General features: G+C 39.5%; 1 protein-coding gene across 1 annotated transcript in view; it reads right to left on the bottom strand.

Moving 5' to 3' along the window:
- SATB2 (SATB homeobox 2) overlaps nt 1-23643 on the bottom strand; it is a 200273-nt gene that overhangs the window by 15771 nt on the left and 160859 nt on the right. The window contains exon 10 of the mRNA XM_040228858.1: nt 18214-18411. Coding sequence (XP_040084792.1) covers nt 18214-18411 — 198 coding nt within the window. The remainder of the gene's footprint in view (nt 1-18213; nt 18412-23643) is intronic.

Raw genomic sequence — 23643 nt, 5'->3', positions numbered from 1 at the left:
AGAGGGGACTATTCAGTGTTTCCAGTTTATGATTAAAAGTGAAGACAAACAAGGAACAATTATATCATGGAGACGCTCCTCTCCCAAATGTTAATTTTTAGTAGGTAATGAACGAATTTTTACTTTTTCTATCTTTGGATATCATTAAAAAAAATAATATACCCAATTCTGTCAAAATCTGTAGCAGAAGAAGGAGATTTTTATCCTGACAGAACTCAGCCAAGACTCAGCTTAAGATGAAAATTCCCCATAATTGTAATGGCATGAGTGACACAGCAGTTATGCTGCATTCCAGCTTCTCAAAGAAGAGGGCTTAAATTATTTAAGGAAAAAGGGTGTTTAGATTAGATTCTTTACTTCAGGGCAAAAAGAAAAAAGAAGGTAACCCATGTATTTGAAGTCTCACATGGGGCTGTTTAGAATCCCATGACAGGCCACATTTTCTGTAAGATTTTTACAGCTGGGGCACTCAGAAGTCAGAACAATCTGACAGTTAGGGTTAGTGAAAATATTAGATGTTCACCCATAAAACACTACCTCAGCATATTTTTGCTTTCTGGATGTAACCACTTAATAACAGGACTTGAGAAAACTGCACTGTGTGAATCAAACACATAAAAGTACAAATATTCCTTTTATAGAAAGCAAGTCTTAAGCAGTGCATTATAATCAACCCACTCTGGTAAAAGACAAAGTATCTAGAATTACCACACCACGGACATAGTATGGTTTATTATATCGTAACGTCCAAACCGGGTAAACAAAGTCAAATGATCAAAGAAGCGTTTTCTCCTCAGACAGTGAGGTGAAAGCCACCGATCTAGAGAGTGTCAGCAAAGATCCCTCATGGCTTAGCAAAGAAAAGGTGTCAAAGGAGAGCTTATCAAATATAGCCTTTAGTTTTCAACTTCACTTAATTTCATTAAGAGACTGGCTTCCTTGGTATTATTTTCTTTCAAGAAAAAAAAATATATGGAAAAATTAAGTCATTTTTATTTAAGTAAAATAAATACTGGATGTGAAGTAAAACATCCAAAAGGTAAATTCTAGAGTATTCATTTAAATTTGAAACCACATTTAATTCATTATGAGGATAGTGGTTTTACATTCTCCACATTCGTGATCTCATTAACAGTAACCAGGTATGGAGAAACTTCTGCTTCTAAAATTCGTGGTAAGTACACCAGGTGAGAGATGGAAAGCAGACAGGGTGAGGCAGTCTTATTCAGACTGTGGTTTACTCAAGAAAATAAATCTTTGTCTCCCAGGGTACGAAGGATGGTCACTGGGAAGAGAAATCCCAGTTCCTGACTCCCTGGGGCAAAGTAACTGGATCGGCAATTCCTTTTCCCACAAAAAGATTTCAGTTTCCAAGTTGCAGATGAACCATTATATCCCCATGAGACCAGTCATGCAGCATCCTTATCTACCCAGCTTCACAAAGCAAGTCCGATTTTGTCTCTGTGCCACGTTGCCTTGGCTTTTCTAAGCATATTTGCTTATCCTGTGTAGGTCGTCCTCAGAAACTAGAACTGTTAAGTCATTATACTTACAAATGTGAAGCTGCTTAGGGGTGGATTTAATTTAATAGCTGAAAACTCAGTACAAAACAAACACACTTACAACTGACATTATCAGGGAATCAATCATTAACGCTCTCGACTGGTGTTCCAAGACCCTCAAATTGCCCCAGCTATGATCTGAGAGTTCTCACTGACTCCTTCCCCCGACCTGAACCTCCACATCTAGCCAATCCCACCTGCTGCTGATTATCCCTTTTAAATAGTTGCTGGGTTAATTTCCCCGTCTCCATCCTACTCTCACTGCTGTTATATAGACCTTTATAATCTCTCGCTTGAGTTGGTTTACTTCCCAACAGGCCTCCCTGCCACAGCCAACACAACGTCTTGCCAAGGTCTTCAAGGCCTCTCGTGCATTCCGGAAAGCTGGGTGCCCTGTCTGCAGCGTGTGCCCCAGCCCTGCCTGTGCTCCTCAACACAGCCTTTCAGGCTGTGCTCCAGCTCCAGGCCTCACGCTTGTACTCTAATCTCAATGCCTTTGCCTCCCCTGTCCCCTCGGTCTGGAAAGTGCCTCTAGTGAGGACTTCTGGAAGGGACCCAGAGCAGCACTACTTCCTAGAAGCCTTCTGGGTCCTCCAGCCCACCAGGATTTGGGTGTCATTCTTTTCTTTCTCTGAACTTACTTACATGCTGTATTATCGTCATCTGCCCACATACCCATCTCTCCACAAATCTGAGAGTTCCTTAGAGTTAGATTCTGTGTTACATTCACACACTCTGCACTCAGCACAGGGTCACGCACTGTGTTTTACAGGAATAGTTGAAGCTTAAAATTCTTAAAATTTATCCTAAAATTTCCAGAATACATCTGTATTGGTAATAGCCATATCCAAGGTGTGTGCGAGCTCAGTCATGCTCAACTCTTTGCAGCCCCGTGGACTGTAGCCCAGCAGGCTCCTCTATCCATGGGATTCTCCAGGCAAGAACACTGGAGCAGGTTGCCACTTTGTTCTCCAGGGGATCTTCCAGACCCAGGGATTGAACCTGCATATCTTGCATCTCCTGCATTGGCAAGTGGATTTTTTTACCACTAGCACCATCTGGGAAGCCCAATAGTCATACTGCGTTGCACTGTGTGTTAGTCGTTCAGTCGTGTTTGACTCCTTGCAACCACATGGTCCACAGCCCGCCAGGCTCCTCCGTCTGTAAGACTCTACAGGCACAAATACTGGAGTGGGTTACCATTTCCTACTCCAACAGTCATATAATATAGACCAAAAAGTCTTCTGAGAAATTAGAACATGTCTAATAGCTGTAAGAGGGGAGAAAGTGGCAGTTCATATAGGCACTCATTAAAAAAATACACCTAGTACTGAGAAGGACTAAGTTATACTAGTTCATGATAATTCATTAGATTCACAGACACACACATGATTTTCATGGAGCAATAACTCTATTCAGTGGCTCAAGGAGTTCTCTAATTCCACCCCCAACTCTGAAATTATCTGATTGAAAATCATTGACATTTGGAGAAGTACATTTAGGGTCTCACGGTTGTCAGGGATAAAAACTGAAATACTCATCAGCTTGCTTTCTTCTCCCCCATCCCCAGTCTCCAGAAATATTTCTACTATCAACAGCATTCAGAAGGCCTGCAACAGACAGTTTCCATGACAAGAAAAGCTGCTGGAGGTAAAAAACAACAAATAACAATGAGAGAATCCATATAACACAAAGAAAGAAACCTTTAAGAAAATTAAATTATAAAAACTAGATGTTTGGTTAAAAAGGGATCCTGTGTATCACAATAAAACCCCGAGATAGTAATGGCAGTGAAGTGTGAATGGATGCTGCTTGTCTACACAAAGCTGCTATGCAGAGCACTGTAGGTCTTTTCCAAAACAAATATTAAATGCCAAAATGATCATCCTTAGAGCAGAAAGGATGATGTGAACTTGTGTTTAAGAATCAACAAGGAAAGAAAAGTAACAAAATTAATTCAAGTATTTTTGCCTGCAGCTCCAACACCACACAGTCCAGAGTGAGTGAAGTCAATGGTTTCCAGTTAGGGCCAGAAACAGCCTTGGCTGCTCCATGGCCACCTTTGTGGCTTATTTAGATTTTATTAAAACTCATTTGTTATTAATATGTGTTTTGTTTCCACGCAACTAAAACTAAACAAATCATGGAGAAGAAAAAAAAAATCCATGGGAAAAAATCTAGAAACTAAATATAAGCCATCTCATTTATACTTATGGAAACCAAAAAAGCATTTTGGCATTAAAAAACATTTTCGTTTTAAGGTGCAATGCTTTTAAGGTATTATATAATTACTCTTACTGAGAGCACACTTTTTAGCTTTGTCAGATTCTCTGTTGGAATTATAATTCCAGACTGAGCAAAGAATTCTATCAAAACTCTATTATCATATTAAAACACTTGATCATGTGTTCCCTCAAGATTCCCAACTTTCTATTTCTGAGAAGAGAACAGATTTAATGAGATATTTTCAAAGTAGAGCTGGTAAAGGGAGTATTTACGAAAAGCACTGCCAAAAAGACAATTCATTTGGTAGACATAGAAAAGGCAAATTTTACCACATATACTGGAGCAATGGATATTAAATCAAACTCTATCAATCAATATGGTCCTTTTGGTCTAAACTGAAGACAGTATTGTATTTAGTATTGTCTAAAGGAAATCTCTAAGGTCAACCAGCAATTAACTGAAAGGTTTTCACTGAAAATCTTATTGACTACTTTCATATCAGACAGCTTCTTGGTTATTATACTTCATGGACTAAGTAGGTGCCAAGACATTAAACTGTCAATAATCTATTAATACTGGACTGTTCTGTTTGCTTTCCCTGAATCTGCAGGCAAAGGTATTCAAGCCAAGGGTCTGCTGAGAACTAATGCAAATTCACCAATCCGATATGGAAATCGTATCTTTATTACCTCCCAGTTTAAGTGCCTAGGAGGATTGAAACATTATAAGAAAAACAGATAATAAATGTTTATTCAGATGAGTTAAATTATTTTTTTAAAGAAACTGCTAAAGGGATGGGGAATATGTCTTGGAATCTGACTTTTCTTCTAAGTCATATTTAACAGTTTCTAAATTGAATGTAATAAACACTTTACAAAGAGAAATCAGAGTTATTTAAAGTGAGCCTCATAGGTCCCTGCCACTCAGCATCTGGAAAGCAGTTATACACGATGCGGGAGGTGGGGGGCAGAATTTTTAATGAATTTAATAGAGAAAAGCACTTTAATTAAATGCTGTCAGAGTGGATTGTATTAATGACTGTACACAGAGGAATTTAAAGCAGCCAAGTTTATTTAGCAAATAGAAGCTGGGCTTTCGAAGCCTGCAAGTATTTATGTTTCTGCCATTGCAGTACATCTAAAAGATGATGATGGTGCCAAATGAAACTGTTGAGTTATTAGATATGATTTTATTTATTGTGCATTATTAAAGTTTTCAAAGGCCTCAGGGGAATTAATTTCATTTTCAAAATGAAATACCACATCTGATCAGAAAGGGTTAAGAAATGTGAAAACTGTCCCCCAGTTTTTCCTGGGCCCTGGAATTTTGATGCAGCTGAGTGGCTACGGGGACAACCTTCCCTAAGTTCACCCAGCCAGAATTCACATCATTGCACAGTACTGCAAACAAATCAATGACAATATTTCTTCTATGATTTCTTCTTCTGTTTCCCTCCCCACCCGGTGCTTTGCCACTAAACATAATTCACCCTCTTTCACATAGCAATAAGCTGAAAAAATGACCAAAGCTCCTAAAAATCTCCATGAAAATTTGGTTGCCATAACTTTTTAAATGAAAAACATGAGTAGCACAAACTTCTCCAAAGGAAAAGGTATCAAATGTTTGACTTGAGGAAAACAGAGAAAAATGGGTCTTCCTCAGTGTCTTCTACTCAGAGGTTGACCACAGAACAAACCTATTATTAATGATAATATTTTAAAAATAAACAAAGAATATGTGAGCCTTAATGCATGAAAGCTGTAAAAGATTGAAAAGCCAGTCTGGCTGGAAAATACTATGTGTGTGTCAAAATGATTTTCTCTACCGTTTGTAAAAATGTAATTATCCATGATATGCTATTATCCATGATAGGCTACAAGGGTGAGGGATTTCAAGTAAATCCACTGGAAGCTAAGGATTCGCCTTTGGTCTTCATCCCTGACACCACCACGTCTGTGAGATCACAAACCTCTGCCATGATTTACCACATCCTTTTTGCAGTTATATATACTCTTTCGGGCTGTCTTTAGATTTTAATTTAAAACAGGAGGAAGGGGGAGGAGGGAAACGTGAGGACTGAAGCAAAAAACAAAACATAAAATCCAGCACCTATTTCCTTTCAAGAACAGAGTAATGATCACAAATGGAGACTTTCAACTTTCTAAATAAATACCCTAATTTTTAATCCTTCCCCTCTCCCCATCCCCCATCCAAGCTATTTATTAATATCGTATGTTTGATCTGTGTCTTTGTAGTTCTGGAACTTATAAGCAACTCTGCTTCCCCATCTGTGCCAAGATGTTGCAGACTAGTCTTTGAAACGCTGCAAATGCAGATGGAATGTGACATAAAATAAAACCTGATTACAGACACGTTCTACATGTGAGTAATGGCAACACAGAGGACATTACATGTTCATAGAGTGTACTGGACAATGCTGCTTCAAATATGCAAATACAAAGAGACTATTGGAGTACAGAGTGCCATCCTTAGCATATCTATTTCTAGAAGCTCCAAATAAACTGGTTGATATCTTGCAAGTAAAGTGACAAGAAAACTTCTCCCTTGGTACATCAGTAGTTCTAAAATACAGATATATCAAAGAATCGTCAACTGATAGAACATACTGATGCATTTGATCCAGATTATGTTTTACAAGCAAAAGAATCCATCAATTTGGTTCTCTCCTTTCATTACTAAGGAAACAACTGTATTAAAGTACTACACACACTGTTTGACTACTTTAGCTCTATCTCTTTGGGAGGTTTTCATTTCACATGAAGCACAAACTCAAATAAGGATTTCTCTCAAAAGTACTCCTAAAATTACACCTACATGGAAATGCTTGACATTTGTCGACCACAACTCCCTGTTTGCTCTTCTAGCACCACACTTATGAGTACACTGTTGACATGAATTGTCAAAAAAGCTGAAATGAGAAAAACTATATTTAAGAAACCATTTGCATGTATATATTGTACTTAAACAGTATATGCTCACTTTGGCACATTCTGTTCATTCAGATCGTAATAGAAATAGGAAGGCCTTTCCATATCCACATATATTTAAGCATTCATATCATAGATTTTAGCTCCCTAAGTTTAGAGTACTTTAAAAAAAATAATTGACTCCTCATTTTGAAGTGCACTGTGAGGGTTCACTTCATCAAATCTAAGAAAGTACTCTATTAAAATAACTTCCCGTTTTCACCCAAATCTGTTGGGTGTTTGGCACCAGGGAATCCCAGACTATGAACTCATTATGTACATGGTTCTGATTCTGCAAAATGAATCTAACCAGATACTCAAGTTAGCCTTTTATACCACATACAGAAGGCAATACAAAGACAAATGCCATCAACATGAAGAAACGGATTTAAACTAAAGGAAAGCATGAAGGGGAAAGAGTAGAAACAACTACTGCTTAAATATATAACTATTTTTGATGATTCAGACAGTAAAGAATCTGTCTGCAATGTGGGAGACCTAGGTGTGATCCCTGGGTCAAGAAGATGCCCTGGAGAAGGGAACGGCTACCCACTCCAGTATCCTTGCTGGAGAATTCCATGGACAGAGGCTACAATCCATGGGGTCACAGAATTGAACACAGCTGAGGTACTAACACTTACTTTGACACCTGAGTGAACAAGTGAGCTGCAATACCAATCAGCCATTCAGTTCTGGAAACACCTAACCTTTCTTTTATACAATGGTTTTTAGCATATCTTACTTATGAAAAATAAGTACATGGATATCCACAAGGCTTTAAAAAAAAATCTAACTGGAGTCTATTCAGTGTTATGCTGGTAAATATTTAACAACTGGCTCTCTAGAGAAAAAAAAGTCCCAATTGAATCATTTGCCAGTTCTTGTAGTGTGAATAATTTGACCAAGGCCAGTTCTATTCTACTAACAATGTTAAAACCAGCTTCCAAAATTCCTAAAAACATCAATTCCTGCTCACTGTGTAAGCTTACTCCAGTACACCCTGATCTGTTATAGAAAGTGATACTCATACCTCCGAGGCTTTCCAGACTTGGTCACTGGAATTCCTTCACCTGATCCAACTTACCTGTCATTTTCCCAGCCCCAGAGTGATCAGGATGACCTTGATGTGATACACAATTCCCTAAAAGATTCCATGTCAAGAGGTGAAGGGTTATATGATTTGCAGTGAATTCGATCTAGAAACAACTTGTGAGGAAATTGAACTTGTGACCTCAGAACTGTCAAATCTATCTAGTTTTCTTGATCTCCCATTTCTAGGGTTAAACCGAGTAATAATAAAATAAATGAATTTCAGAACTTTGGCAGTTTTCCTTTCATTGAAACTAAGTTTGTCTATCATTACAAGGGGAAGTTCCAGACTTCGACTTAATAAAAATCAGCAGTAGTTTTCAGCTACATTAGATTTCCACACTAACCAGAAACATCTGAGAAGCCACAGTAGGTAGGTTTGGCTATGATAGTTTAAAACTCAGTGGCTGGCTTTCTCTTGTAATTGTCATAACTATCAGTCATAAGAAAATCAACTGTATCTCTCTGAGACCATACAAGGTGTTCATAATTTGTTACTTTGTTGCTAATTTGTTTTTCCAAAATGCACTTAAACCTCCCAGGGGCAATGTGTTTTATTTTTTGTTTTTTTCATTTGCATTAAAATCCTCAAGGATCAGGATTAAAATCCTGAGGATCAGAAATAGAGGAACCAATTTACAAAATCAGTGTTTCAGATGGAGATCACCTAATCCATAACCTGCTGCTGCTAAGTCACTTCAGTCGTGTCCGACGCTGTGCGACCCCAGAGACCAGGCTCCCCCGTTCCTGGGATTCTCCAGGCAAGAGCACTGGAGTGGGTTGCCATTTCCTTCTCCAATGCATGAGTTTACAAAACAGTAAAAGGAAACTCTAAAGGATAAAACTCCTGTCCAAAGTCACATGACCAGCCCTGTGACTGGACTCAAGGTCACTTCCAGGCCCTTTTCTTTATTCTATCATCTTTTTTCCCATTCGGTCAAAGGTTCATTGAAAATAGAAATAGAAGGTGGCTTCTTTCTTTACAAGATGCTCTGGTTCCTGAAACAGTGAATAGAAAGGCTTGCATGTGTGCATGCTAAGTCGCTTCAGTTGTGTCTGACCCCTTGTGACCCTATGGACTGTAGCCCTCCAGACTCCTCTGTCCATGGGATTCTCCAGGCAAGAATACTGGAGTGGGTTGCCATGCCTTCCTCCAAGGGATCTTCCTGACCCAGGGATCAAATCCACATCTCCTACACTGGGAGGCGAGTTCTTTACTAGCACCACCCAAGACAACTGAATAGGCTTATGGATTCTACTAAACCATAGTCTGAATTCTAGATTAAGGCAAGGCAGAGGGAAAATGAAGTCTGTTTAAAAATGTAATCTATGTGAGTAAAAGGGAAAGTTGCTTTATATATGTATGAAATTCTGTTTTATTTACTATTATATACATACTGCCTAGACCAATACCTGGCACACTGAGGGAGCCCAACCAATATTTGTTGAATAAATAAATAGCACCCCTGCAGTGGAAGCATATAGCCTTAACCCCTGGACCGCAGGGAAGTCCCAGTTTTATCAGTTAATTTTAATCATCTTTACCAAAAGCCAGACTTTGCTAGATGCCTATAAAAGAATAAAGAAAGGTATTTCCTTCTCACAAATGAAATATGACAAGGAACTTCATTAAAACAATGACACCTCAATGTCCACAAGTGTCTTCATTTAAGTTTATTGCTGTTTTTTTGTGGGTGAGAGAGAAGGCACGATGCATGTGGAAGGCACCGACTTAGTCTATTTTGCTTCCCTCAACTTGCTCCACATTGCTCATATTTAATCAGTTTTCCCCGACACAAAATTTATTAGCTAATGCCCTAAATTCTTTCAGCTTGAAAAAAAGTGTTTCAGATTACTGAAAAAAAGAAGAGTGCAAGGAAAGAAGAAAGTAGAGAAGGAGGAAGAAAATAGCCACACTGCGTTGGCTAATAGAACAATGGCAAGAAGATACACTAACAATTCCATAGCAATATGCTGATCCATTTTTTTAAAGACAACTAAGCTTTATGTTCAAAAATATTACGTTTAGCATCATTTTCCTATCAGAACATCAAGAAAAGGCCAAATGTTAAAGGTTTTATAATGTTCCTATCTTTCTTTAATTTCAGCAGAAGGAAAAGAATATGACAATGTACATGAGGAGTACCCTGCTGCCCCTAAACCTTTTAAAATAGGCATAAAGAAATGTAATTTATATTAGTGATGTTAGTGGTTTCCAAGCACTGAGCAGTGCAGAAGCTCCCATCAGTGAGAAGTACTGGTCCTGATGTAAGTAACAGAGCTAATCCTGCTTCTTCCCTTCATCCACAGAGTAGCACTGGGCAAAGCGCCTTCTACTCAGTTTTAGGAGCTGAAAAACAAGGGATCTAACCAGTAACCCACAGCAGTACCTGAAGAGATTGTACTGCCTCTTGGAAATGCAATTAGACTATTATTTAAGGAACACAACAATTATGGAAGAGCAAGTTACTCAGGAAAACAGGGTTCTTTGTGCTCCCCGGGACAGGAAAAGCCTGGGAGAAATGGAACCCAGCTGCCTGACATTTCACTTCCAACCAGTAGCTAACCCTAGATTTTTAATTTGGAAGGTGGTGTGTTGTGAAGTTTTAGTCACTCATAGGGCGAGTTCTGCTCAGCAAAAACACTGGAACAACCCCATGAAGAATGAGAAGTAGAAAGCGAACTCCAACTATTAAAACAAGAAACCTAGCAAATCAGTGACCCCACTTTAAAGCAGTAAATAGGCAGACCCAGAACAGATTACTATAAAATTTTAATTCCTATCTGGATCTATAACACAGTGCCTGAAAGCATGGCCATCCATGATAAATGTTAGAAGAATTATAATGAACTATAAAGGCATTACACTTTGGATACACACAAACTTGAAATCGCTCTTAGGTATTAGATTCCTACTGCTTACTTGTCCACAGCACTTTTTATATTGAACAAGTCACATAAATCTCTTTTGACATGAGAATTTTATATTAGACTTGTTAATCATATCTGCTACTATCTACTGTGATAGATGCAGGACTACAAAAAGGCCTTAACTTTCCAGCCCAAGGACAGACCATTCACAGGTTACCTGCAGATGGTGCGCAGCCAGCTAGCTTTCCATTCCCCATTCTCCTGGAGCTTATTCTAACCATGTGCCCAACAAAGCTCTTCCTCTAAAATGCAGTGACCTCCAAATTGAGCATTCACATTACTGGTTGGGAATTAAGTGTCAAGAAAGTTTGCCTTCATGGGGATAAGGTGGGCCAGTCAATTTCTCTCTTATAAGAATCTAAACTTGTAAATAAGGAGTGGATAACATAAGCTGGATTTGATAAAAGCATACAGAAAAGTTGTGAAGTAGAGCAGAGGTGGTGGGCAGGCCAAGGCTTTGGGAAGCTTGGAATTACAGTTCAAAGATGCTATGAGTAGTAAGCAGAAGTCATGTGGTAGAGAAAATATCGAGCAAAAGGTAAATAAGATAATAGAAGAAAGAAAACAATGATAGCAGGAAGAAGCTGACAATGGAAGAAGATATGTTATACCCAGGATAGCAAAGGAGAGGGTGAATCCATGAACTACACAAATTCTTAAGTCCTAGGTTCAGAGAAACCTACAAATATTCACAGTGCTACAGGTGGATTTTCATCAAGTTCTATCTCCCTCAATTTCTTTTCATATATATCCAATATTTAAGCTGGAATTTCTATGTTGTGTCCAAAAAATACTTTAAGAAACTTTTAAATTTAAAAAGTAGACAAACAACTTGCTTAAATCTCTAAAGAAAGCAAAGCCACAGCTAACGTCCAATCTACCAGGTACCAACCTTAAGGAAATTATTTAACTGTTCGACATCACCACCATGAGAAACCTGTTCGATATACTTTGGAAGAAGCTGAACCTGAGATAGAAATGTCTATGTTCTAGAATAAAGAGTTCATTCTAAATAACCTCCAAATCTTTCTATATTCCCAGTGACAAATTTAAAAGTTTGGATGTGCTGAAAGGCTAACTAGTAACAAAGAAATGAAGAACCTCTCCAAGTTAAATAAATGCCTGCAGGATAACATTATGTGAATATGGAAAAGGCTAGTGTGCCTCTCGACTGATGGTCAGGGAGTCTCAAAGTTTACCCCATTGAGGACTTCCTTATACCCAACTGCTGTAATCTTTCATCTAAAACAGCAAGCATCTCTCTGCACTTTCCTCATGACTCAGGTAGAGTTTCAAACCTCTAGAGCCATATTCACACAACAGGTTTTGAAGAGGAGCTTGGAATGAATCCAAGATGGGAGAGATTCTAGTAACCTGGTCAAAGAATTTGCAAACATCCTTAATTAATTAATTAGCTTATTTATTTTCTTATACGCTGTCCTTCTGAAAGCAAATTCACAAATCAAAATATACCTACAGCCTGGACTTCCTTGACAGGCCAGTGGTTAAGACTCCGTTTTCATTGCAGGGGGCATGGGTTAGATCCCTGGTCTGGGAACTAAGATCCTACACACCGCGTGGTGCAGCCAAAAGATTGAAAAAATAAAAAACAAATAAAACCTACAGCTGAGGCAAAAAGGCATGATCAAATTCTCAGTGCTTAATCAGAGACTGCAAGTATCCTTAAACTTTGCAACGAGAGTCACATTCCAAAGCTATCTCAAAAATGCCAGAGAAGCTTAATGAAAAGTGAAAATTTCAGTCACATCAGTTCCTTGACATCACACCAAGGAGCACTGAATACTCTATAAAAAAGAAGCTAACAAAACTAGATCTGTTCAGTAGAATGATGGATGTCCATAAACAGCTTTGCCTAATATCTAATAGCAAGTATTTGGGAAAGGCTGGCTGCTGCATGTTTAGCAGTTCTTTCTAGTTCAGAGGAAAAAGTCAAACACCGAAGGTAGACAAATGAAGATTTAAGGTCCCAATTTGAGCAGGTTACTAAACTTCTCTAAGCTTCAGTGTCTCACATGTGAAAGTAGATAACCTACTCCCCCCCACAACCTTGATGGGGTTTCTATACAGGTTTCTTAGCCCTAGCACTATCAACAGTGTAGAACAGATACATCTTTGTTTAGAGGGTAGGGGAGATTGCTGTCTGCATTATGGGACATTTGACAGCATCCCTGGCCTCCACCCAGCAGATGCCAGTAGCACCCCCAAGTTATAATAATCAAAAATATCTCCAGACACTGCCACATATCCATGAGGGCAAAGTCAGCACTGGTTGACATTAGCACAAGGATTCAATAGCGGAGAAAATACTGAGAATCCCCTGAGTGGGCAGCAACCCAGACGAGCCAAGGTATGAGGCTGGAGTCGGCTGTCCTCCACCAGGTCTCACATTCTTACTCAGCGTACGGCATGGAATTTTAAAACAAGGACTTGTCAGGAAACCACATAGCAGCAAGTTCAGAATTCCTGAACTTAGAAAATAACCCCTGGAAACACTGTGGTGGAAATATAATAAAACAATAAAGCACAAACTACACAGACACGAACAATTTGGCAAATGCTCTCCAATCAGCCCCACTCAGTGACCTAGTCATAACATGAGCAATGTCCTTTCTTCTCTGCTGCATTAAGGGAGAAGTGTGGTCAGAGGGAAGACTGGATGCCAAAAGCGCCTGTGTTTTCATTCAGCTGGCGATTCTGGCTGCAGGCAAGGCCCTCCGTCTTTGCTCCAGTTTTTCCAATTGTAAAATAGGTTGGTAATAATGAATACCCTGGCCTAACTAGTTTTTGATTCTAAGGTGAGGATATCCATTCCCTATAGGGCCTCAGGTTGTGATAACCACTAGGGGGAATATCACTACAACCACAAGAAATAATTTTGTCTCCAATCTTTTGGTGTGAAAAAAAAAAAAAAGGAATTTATTTTATCTTTTTCATGGAATGTTTTCGTTTGTCATACCACCTCATTTCATCTATGTTGGTCTTTGTGCTATCCATACATGAACTATAAGCATTATGTATGTTAGCATTTCACAACATTTTTCATTATTATTCCCCACAGGAGCCTTTTTAGGCATTTTTTCCTAATCATCTCCCCACCGCGTCATGAAATTTTAATACCAGGTATACAGAACATCTCTTTATGTACTATGTCCCTTTGGAGAGCAATAAACAATTGTAAACTGAAGACTTTTATGCACCCCAAGAATCAATTTTTACTCCCTGGGGCAATACTGCCTCCACTGAAAGGCCGTAAGTGTAGGTGAATCTAGTTTATAAAGTGTATTCAGAGACTGGAAGGTCACCTTCTAGACAGCAGGAACTTAAATGGGGGTTTCAAGAAAGAACGCCAACAAGAAAACTGGAGAAATCAGATAACTCCATATGACATCAAATCTATATCACCTGGAGAGATCTGAATTTCTAAGGAAAAAAATCTTGTTCTCCCAGGACCCCCAAGTCTCTGGGGCTGACTATATCCCTCAATGGCCCCAAGCCCAACTATAACCTAGGTTCGTCCCAGAAGGGAAATTCCATCAAATATGCATTTCAAGAGACTCTGAGGTGTTAGAATTAGAAAAATAAATGGTGCACAATGGCTACCATGGAAGAACCGCAGGGCAAGGCACGTGTGGCTTTAGGACTCTTAGGGCAAGCAGGCCTCACAGGGACACGGTGATGGGACAGGAGCAGCCTAAATGAACAAAGTGAGTTGGATGTGTGTGCATGGCAGACAGCGTGTGGGCGGTGGGGCCTGTGCAGCAGGATAGAGACTGCTATCCTGTGTGTGCCCAGAATGGAGACCACCAGCTCCAGCATGTGGCCCACTGGGTCAGATCTCCTGAATTTCTGGATTGCGAAATCTGGATTTCTAAGTGAAATTTCTCAACTTCTAAATGGGGGCTTGAATTTTTAAAAATCTTTCATAGGCTTAAAAAAAGAAACACATCTGCATGCAATATAAGACTACCAATTAGTAAACTATTTGCAAACAAAAGGCAAGAAAAATTTCCTCCCTTCCTGAAGGAAAGAGACTCTGACTCCAAGGGACTTCACAGAATTCACTGAATGGGGAGGGGCTTATTCCAAGCTGCTGCTTTTATCCAATACATCTGTGGAGCCCTGATTCGACAGACTCCTCTAGTGGGTAATTATGTACAAAGGTCACTACTTCGTATCTTTATAATTTAAGAAAAACTGGGGAATAGTGTACCCTAACTACTTAAAGAAATTTAGATGGCACTCTTCCATAACCACAAGTAGGGTGGATTTCTGTGTGCATTTTAATATGCTGCATAATCAGAGACTCTTAATAATCCCTGATTTCACTCATACTTAACAATTTAATAGCAGTGCATTTTCTGCCTAATTAGACAAAATGCAACATCACCTAATACTACCAATGTACAAATTTTTTAATCCCTAAAATGTGTAAGCAATTATGTTTCTCTAAAATTTTAATTGATACAAGGGCACCAGTGAATCTCAACCCTGAATCCAATGGCTTAACTTTTGGACAATCACAGACACTTTTTAGTAGTCTGGAATCTTTCTGAATACAATCTGTCCAAAGTCATAGTAGCTGTGCTAAATTTATTCTCCAGTTTCAAGAGTTCTGTTGTCTAGTTCAAGTTCTCTTCATTTCTCCTATCACGACTGTAATAAACAATTAATCAAATGCTTTCTATTTTGCCACAAAACATGAATGCAGTATTGAAAGCAGAATCACTGAGAGAGAAATCACACACACACACACACTGATATATTGAAGAGTTCTACAGTTATGAGATCAAGGTCAATGGCTGAGAAAAAGTCAATGTAGAAAAAATTACCTTATTTGTAAACTCTTTAGTTAAGAGCTGAGTGATAGGAATAACTTTTTATAAAATAAGTGAATTATCTTAGCAACATCAGAAGTTAATGTTAATAGCCACAATGTGCTTAAAACTGAAGGAAAATTGCAGACCGACTTTTTCTTAGCCATTAAATATTGTTAGCACACTCTAGTTCTGATACACTAACATAAAAGGGAATAAAACTCACAAATAGACTGGCTGTCTGCTTCTAAGATTTACTTTACTCAGACTGGTCAGTTAAAATACCAAATACAATGCTAAATATCCCTTCTAGCTACCTAAACACAGGGACCTCTAAGAATGAGAATTTCTGGACAGGAAGAGTTAGAGACAGGAACATGCAGGAACCATCATCCAAATGAAGGGAGGTCCTCATTTTAATAGAGAATAGGTATTACTTTTCTTATCCCAAACTTCTTCAAATTTTCAACTTTGCCATCATCCTATGATAAAAAAGAAATGCTACTAATGTTTATAATAAATCCATTTTTCACTTCTATTCAGGAAGATGCCCTAAAGGAGGGCATGGTAACCCACACCAGTGTTCTTGCCTGGAGAATCCCCATGGACAGAGGAGCCTTTTACCTTGCCTGGATTGACTAAGATAGACTCTGAATGAAAAGTCCACACAAAGTGAGTGGTTTCCTGCAGCTGGGCATAGGTTCAACACAGAAGTTTGGATCAATTCACATTAAAATGAGAAAAATAAGGGTGATGGTGAGTTCTTCATATGATTAAATGTATACATTTGTAAGATCTTTTGCCTGAAGCTATCCTTTTCATTAATTTATTTAATGAGTATTTATTGTATAAATATATGAAGAATAAATCAGAGTATCCCTTGAATTTTTTGAATAAATTTATTTTCTAAAATAAAAGGTAGGTAATTATAATGGGCCCCTTTTTAATTTCAACTGAATCTCAAAATCTACAAACCACTGCTTCATGTGACTCAGCAAGCTGGAATAATCATCTCTAGGGAGGTGCCCTGGTGTTTGGGCAAGGCCCCAACAGGAAAGGACAGTGGAGGGAAGGGAGAGGCTGGTCCTGAAAGGTAAGACCTGGGGATCCTCTCTGGGGAATAAGTCACTCACATACTAGTCCAGAGCCAGGAGAACTGGCTCTGCCACTTATTAACCAGGTACCCCTTGTGACCACCCTTCTCTGAGTGTACTGTGGATATTAGAAGAGGTTCCTGCAGGTACTTGTAGCTTTGTGAACTCACAAGTCTAATGATCCCAGCAACTCATTCTGTGACTTTGGAAAGTGACCAACAAGAGCACAAGAGCACTGACTGAGATGTCAATATTTGGAAGCCAAGTGACATAACGGCTCCAGTGGCCTCTGGCTTCTTCCCCAGGCATGTGAGGGTGGAGCAAGGGGAAAGGAGACAGGAAGCCTCAGGCAGAGCATTTCGGAACCGCATCCTTCACACCTCTCTCCTGCTATCCGATCAAGACACCACACCCCACCATTCCTTCACCCTCATCTTCCTTCACACCTGCCTCAATTGTCCCCTTCTTGCTACACGCAAGGAGATTCAGGTGATCCTCTTTCATGGCAGCTGGGACTGATGGCATTGAGCAGGAGGACAAATCTCACAGTCTACCCAAACACTGTGGCACAACTCGAAGGGGAGAAACCATAGAAACCCTCACTGATATTTCTTCCCCAAAGTAACTGATTTTAGATAACAGCAAGGCTCAGCAGCTAAACTCTGTGACTCTCAGAAAGAATCTAATTTATCTCAATGAGACTAAAATCTAAGCAAACAAACATGCAAACCCAATGAAGGTAGATTTCTAAAAGAAAGGAAACCAAAGATAGCAGGAACTCACCTAAAAACATTAAGAGTCTATCACAACTTCTCTCAGGCTCAACTGAGTTCAGTGGTATTCCCTAGCTCATGTGGATATTTCTCTCAGCCTAATGAAACATTTCTTGAGGAATTTTGATTCAATTCATTGGCTATTTCAGAGTTTTTTTCCTTTAGAAAGTGCACTGGTGGAAACTATGATTTCTAATTAGGAGATTTAATTCTTCACCAGTGCTCTGGCTTCACAATCCCACAAGTATCCATAAGATACTCCCAGGAAGTGTGAAGTGTTAGTCGATCAGTCATGTCCGACTCTTTGTGACCCCATGGAATGTAGCCCACAAGGCTCCTCTGTCCATGGAATTCTCCAGGCAAGAATACTGGAATAGGTAGCCATGCCATTCTCCAGGGGATCTTCCCAACCTGGGGATCCAACTCGGGTCTCCGGCACTGCAGGCAGATTCTGTACTGTCTGAGTCAGAGTAGCCGCCTTTGGATTTGACTTCTCAGTCACAGGTCTGTTTGTATGTGTGTGTGAGAGAGAGAAAGAGAACGTGTGCATGCGCACATATACACGCCATGGCCACTGTGAGAGCAGGGCTCTCTGTTTGGGGGGACACGGAATGAGACCCCTCCCGAGGGCGGGGGACATGGTCTGCCCCTTCGACCTTCAGTGGCTGCTGGCGCCGAGAGCCCCGTCCAGGTTCAGGGGAGGAGGGGACGCCCACCTGCACTGGCTCCGGAGGGAGCTGAACCACGTGCTGCATGCGCTCGCTGTGATGGTGCCTGGATTCCTCTTCGTAAACCACATCCCTCTCGTGCTGGGGAAGGTTCAAGAAACGCCGGATGGTACAGAGGTTCTCCCAGAGAGTGCGGTTTTCTGGGCTGGGGTTCTCCTTCCAGCGGAGCAGTTCACACAGCCAGCCCTAGAAGCAGAGAAGGCCACTGAATGAACCTGGAGAGTGCACAGCCGCCTAGGGGGCTTGAGTGCAGTCAAGTACCTACGGGCTTATCATATTTTTACAACAAAGCCGTTCCCACCAAACTGGGGAGACCCTGAAACAGCCTGGAAACTCTGAAAACCAACGAAGGACCACACATATAGTTACACCAATACCTGAGAGTCTTCAGTCTTGTTAATTACCTTATCCCCCTTCCTATTGAATACATTCTCAATTAATTTACAATCCCTTTGTAAAAGAAACTCAAGGACGCGCGTAGCTCTCCAATTCTCAGCAAAAGTCATTCATGTTAGTCAGCTACAAATTTTAAAATTACCCACCCAGTTGGATAGTACTCCATTCCAAGAAAAAAATGAAAATGAACAAATATGTATTACAAAATGGCAAATTCTGAAGAAGAAATACCTAGGTATAAATGGAAATAGAAATATTTCCTCTCTAGGGAGGAAATAGTCTCACAAAGATCAACAACTCCTCCGTAACACTCTTTGCTAGAATGAGAAAAGTGTATATCTGCTCAACCTCTGAATGCCTTGGGCTCCAGGCCCTTGTAACCATCACCTTCCTGCCTCAGCCACACCTGCAGGAAGGTAAGCAGTTGGATGGGTCACACCTGCAAATGTCTGCCTCCCAACTCTGGCATCCGGATGTTCTCTTGCTCGCAACTGCACGAGAAAGAAAATGTAATGCAAATAATGATGGATTATATGAAAATAATACCGAGGATGCTGTCAACATCGCTCACTGACTCATGTCAAAATATTTTACCCAGTAGCTTTCTAACCCATCATTTCCAATCTACATCGCTCATTTTAAATACAAGGACTGTCCCATATCACGCCTCCTGCAAGAATAAGAATTTTTCTAAAAAGGTGCATAAGTAAACACACATGACTTTGTAAGAAATCTGGAAACCTCTACAAATTCTATCTCATAACTTGTAAACTAATGAAAGTTCCTGACACGCATTATAAAAAACCCTCATAATATCATAAGCTGTTGTTTGTCTAACTCTCCACTGTGTCTTCTGCCTTTACCCCAAAAAAGGCAAGATTTGATTATCTCCGCTGCATCAGCCAAGACAGCAACACCAGCTGTTCTCATTGTGCAGCCTCTTCCTCGCGGCCTCCATGTTAATAACCTGATCATTCCATTTTCTCCTTCAACTGCCGGCTGCAGCACTGCGAAGAGACAAAAACCCAGACCCATCTGCAGCAGCTGTAGGCACTGAACTGTGAAGCCACTGGGGATTTATAAACTAATCTGTAACACAACACTGCCTTGTTTTTACAAGTGAGAGGCCACATTTGCGCAGACCTGATCTTTTCTTGCAATAAACTGGGAGCTGGGGAGAGTTAGAGGGCTAGGAAGAATGAAAACAAGATATCTAATCATTTGCTTGGAAATTGCTTCCAAGTATTTTCAAAGATTTTTTTTTTTTTTTTTTTGGCCAGTTGAGAGACAGGTAATGGTTGATTTTCAAGGTGTAACATACATGAAAATTGAAGATGATTCAATTTTTTATCCCTATCAAAAAGTCAATTATATTTTTTAAAAACACTCCTAGTCCCAAAGTGTTTCCTCAAGGGTTTCTTTGTACAAAGCAAAAAATTCTTGAAATGGAATATAAACCATCTGTGGGAAAAAAAATAAGCTCCTATTTCTCTGTCTTTTCACAGATCTGAATAAGTCTCCAACTGAACTCTTTCAAATGTTTCAAACAGGTATGTTTAACATCTCCCAGGGGAGGCTACAGCATGGAGACCAATCCTTGAACAGAAAATAAAAACAAAAATCTGCATCTGTTAAAAGATGAAGTTCTGAGATATCCAGACCTTAAGGAGGACAGCACCTGCTGTTCTGCATGAGGAGTGAGCTGCATTGTGGGAAGCCACAGCTTGAAAGGAGACAGGTGACAGCTGAGTGGTATCTCCACTTGCATACTCGGAATGTCTCGCACAACATTCATCGCTGCATTTGATTTATATGCGCTGTTATAATCTGCACTCATTACAATCACTTAGAACAAACTACAGGCCTCGTTATGGACTGGGCGCTGTCTGCCATCAGTCTTTAAGAAGTGTAGTGCTCAATTTGCCCACTGACAAGCAAGGTCCTGACCTTGAAGCTATTAGGGAGTGGATTAGACACAAGTGTGATCATGTGTGCAGACATAAGCAAACCAAATTAATTTCTGGCACAGGGAGGTAGCCAACAAGACCCTGTTCTTAGGGCACCAGAGAACTTCCTCAAATCCCTGATGGAGCTGAGCTAATAGCATGTTTAAGGGAACCCAGTTTTGAAGATGAAGCACATTCATGGTATTTAGAGGGTTATTAATCTAGTTTCCCCACAAAGTGTTTGCTTGGCTGATCAGATTAAGGGATGGAGCCTTCAACAGTGCGCCCCCACCACAGCAGGCCCCAAGAAATCTGTGATACTTCACAGCCTTGGACATATTGCACCATGTGTACCCAGCTGCTTCAATAATTAGCTTATGAATGTATCAGCTGGTTCTGTGATTTTTATAAATAATAACTAACCTACAGAGCAGAAACATTGTGAAGAGCCTTACAGTAACACAAAACCACAAGGAGTTCCTAACTTGCTCATCTACTAAAGGCCGATATTCCCTACTAGAGGAGCTCCTGCAATGCCATCTATAAATATTTATCCTGTGTCTGAAATGGCAGTGTATTTTTGTCAGTTTTCTTCACGGCAGCCATGATTCGCTTTCCCCTCACTCTGACTCACTCGCTCGCTCCACGGATTTGGGTGCTTATCTTCCGGAAATCTATTCTTCCACCTCACTTCCCATCTCACCCTCCATCTTTGGATTCACATGATTCCTCCACCAGCCCATTTGGGAAGCTTATCTCTGTTTTCTCAAAAGGGTCTGTTATTAGTTTGTTTGGTGGCTAATGAATTTGCCAGAAAGGGCCATGCTGTTGCCTGCACACACACGTATATATTGTGAGTGAACCCATCACAGAAAAGATAAAGAGTCCCACGTTGGGATTTTTTTCATTTATACAATTTTTGCATTCCATCCAAGAAAGTTTTGCAGTATCAGGCAAAAAAAAAAAAAAAAAGTGTAAATGTCAAATAAAACAGTGACAGATGACAGTATTCTCTATTGAATAGCACTGTTTCTGTCGTGCATGTTCAATGGGAACTCATGAATTATTAATAAACAAATCTCCTTTTTCTGTTAAAAATCTCAAGTAGGTTTTTTGTTGTTGTTCCCTATGTGTTATGTGGAGCATTCCAGGAGAATTGTTTCCATTTTATAGATGCTGATGCAGAAGTTCATCTGATTCCCAGCCTTGGCCAGCCTTGTGAGCAGGCACCAGGAACTGTGGAATCTATACCTAGCTGTAATTACTCTTTTAGCCTGGAAATAAGCTTTGATCAAAGGTTGGCTGAATATTCATAAAGTCAGTTTAGCTTTTTTAGTATGGGAAAACTGAGGCTGAATTATGTGTACCTGAGCACGGCTAGGAAGCATAGAATATTCAGTTTGGGGACTGAACTGCTAGGTTCCTGCTATCACAATAAACTACTGGGTGACCTTTGGATAAGGTCTTAGATCGTCTGGAAGCTTAACTATAAAAGGAGTTTACAAAAGATGATCTTTAAGTTCCCTTCCAGCTCCACAATCTGTGATCTGCTTCCTGGTTATTTGTCAGAAACAACAGATAATGATTAGCCACCAGGTCAAAGTACAAAGAATAAAAACCACCTTGGTTAAGTGATCAAGGTCAACATCACCACCGATGACATACTCACACTAAGAACTCTGTGATATGATGCACTGCAAAGGACACAACATAGTATCTGAGGTAGACTTGCCCAAAATGCATAATCTCAGTCAAATCATGGCAAACCCTAACTGAGAGACTTTTTTCAACAAAATAACCAATCAGTACTCTTTAAAAGTGACAAGGTCATTAAAAAAAAAAAAAAGGAAAGAAAAGACTGAGCGATGGTCACAAACTTCAGAAAGCTAAGAATAATAACTAAATGTAATGTGGTTCCTGACTAGGGTCCTGGCACCAAAAAAGGTAATTAGTGGAAATACTATTAATATTTAGCATATTATTTTTAAAATAGTGAAATTAGAATAAAGTTTAGAGTTGCTAGCATTAAAACACTGGTAGTTTCCTACTTTTGATAACTGCACTATGGTAATACAGTGTACATCAGGGGAAGCTAGGTTAGAAATATATGGAAACTGTAACATTTTGCAAAGTCTCTGTGAGTCTAAAATGTGTTCAAAATAAGAAGTTTGATAAAATATAGAGAATACCTGAAACTTACATAGGAAAATGTACATGGAATTTAAGTGTAATGATGCCAAGAAGTTTACAATTTAAACACTTTTACCTTCAAACTCTGAACCCAAAGAAAGCATATAAGTTCAAAGGCTACACCCTTTTGATCAATGGTTAAAGAGTTCCCAAGCATTCAGGCCATAAGCAAATAATACTTATTAACATTTCATTTTAATCATCTCATCGGCCTCTTAAACAAATATATTTCCCTCAGTAGAGAAAACAACTCTGACCACCTTTTCCCAACTATGCAGGTGAGGTAACACTCACACCAGTCAAGAGATAGTTTATTTACAACCCACATGTTCCTAAAAAGTTGTACATCAATCTAAATTTACAAAGCAAATAAAGTTGTAAATGTATCAAGAATCCTTACTACTTGAAGAAATGTATTATTATTCCTTTTTGAAAGATGAATAATGGCCCCACAGTTTATCCTTTAGTAAACTGATAGTTTTACTGAGGATTTACTTAAACGAGACACCTCTAGTTCACAATTTAGGAACATCAGAAGCAGGAGCAATAAGAACCACAATTTGCTCTTATTTTTCCCTCATGGTCTCATCTCCCATCAATTCTCCCATGGACTTTGTGCTTTGGCCACTGTGAATTACTCACAATCCCTGAATAGGCTTGATATATTTTCATCTTCATGCTTTTGCTCATGTTACTCCCTTTGCTGGAAAACTTTACTCAATTCTCTATCCCCTCTATGAGAAGTTGTAATTCATTTAATTTTCATTGTTACTGTTTACTTAAAAGGTTAGTTGAGATCACCAACAGGAAAGTATGTAATTCTGACCATGAAATTCAAGGAAAATGTTACTACAGATTAACAGATTCATAATGTGGGTCTTCAAAG

Source organism: Oryx dammah, unplaced genomic scaffold (assembly GCF_014754425.2).
Source record: "Oryx dammah isolate SB20612 unplaced genomic scaffold, SCBI_Odam_1.1 HiC_scaffold_27, whole genome shotgun sequence".
Classification (NCBI taxonomy): domain Eukaryota; kingdom Metazoa; phylum Chordata; class Mammalia; order Artiodactyla; family Bovidae; genus Oryx; species Oryx dammah.
The sequence above is the reverse complement of the archived record's forward strand: the minus strand, read 5'-3'. Positions and strand labels throughout refer to the sequence as shown.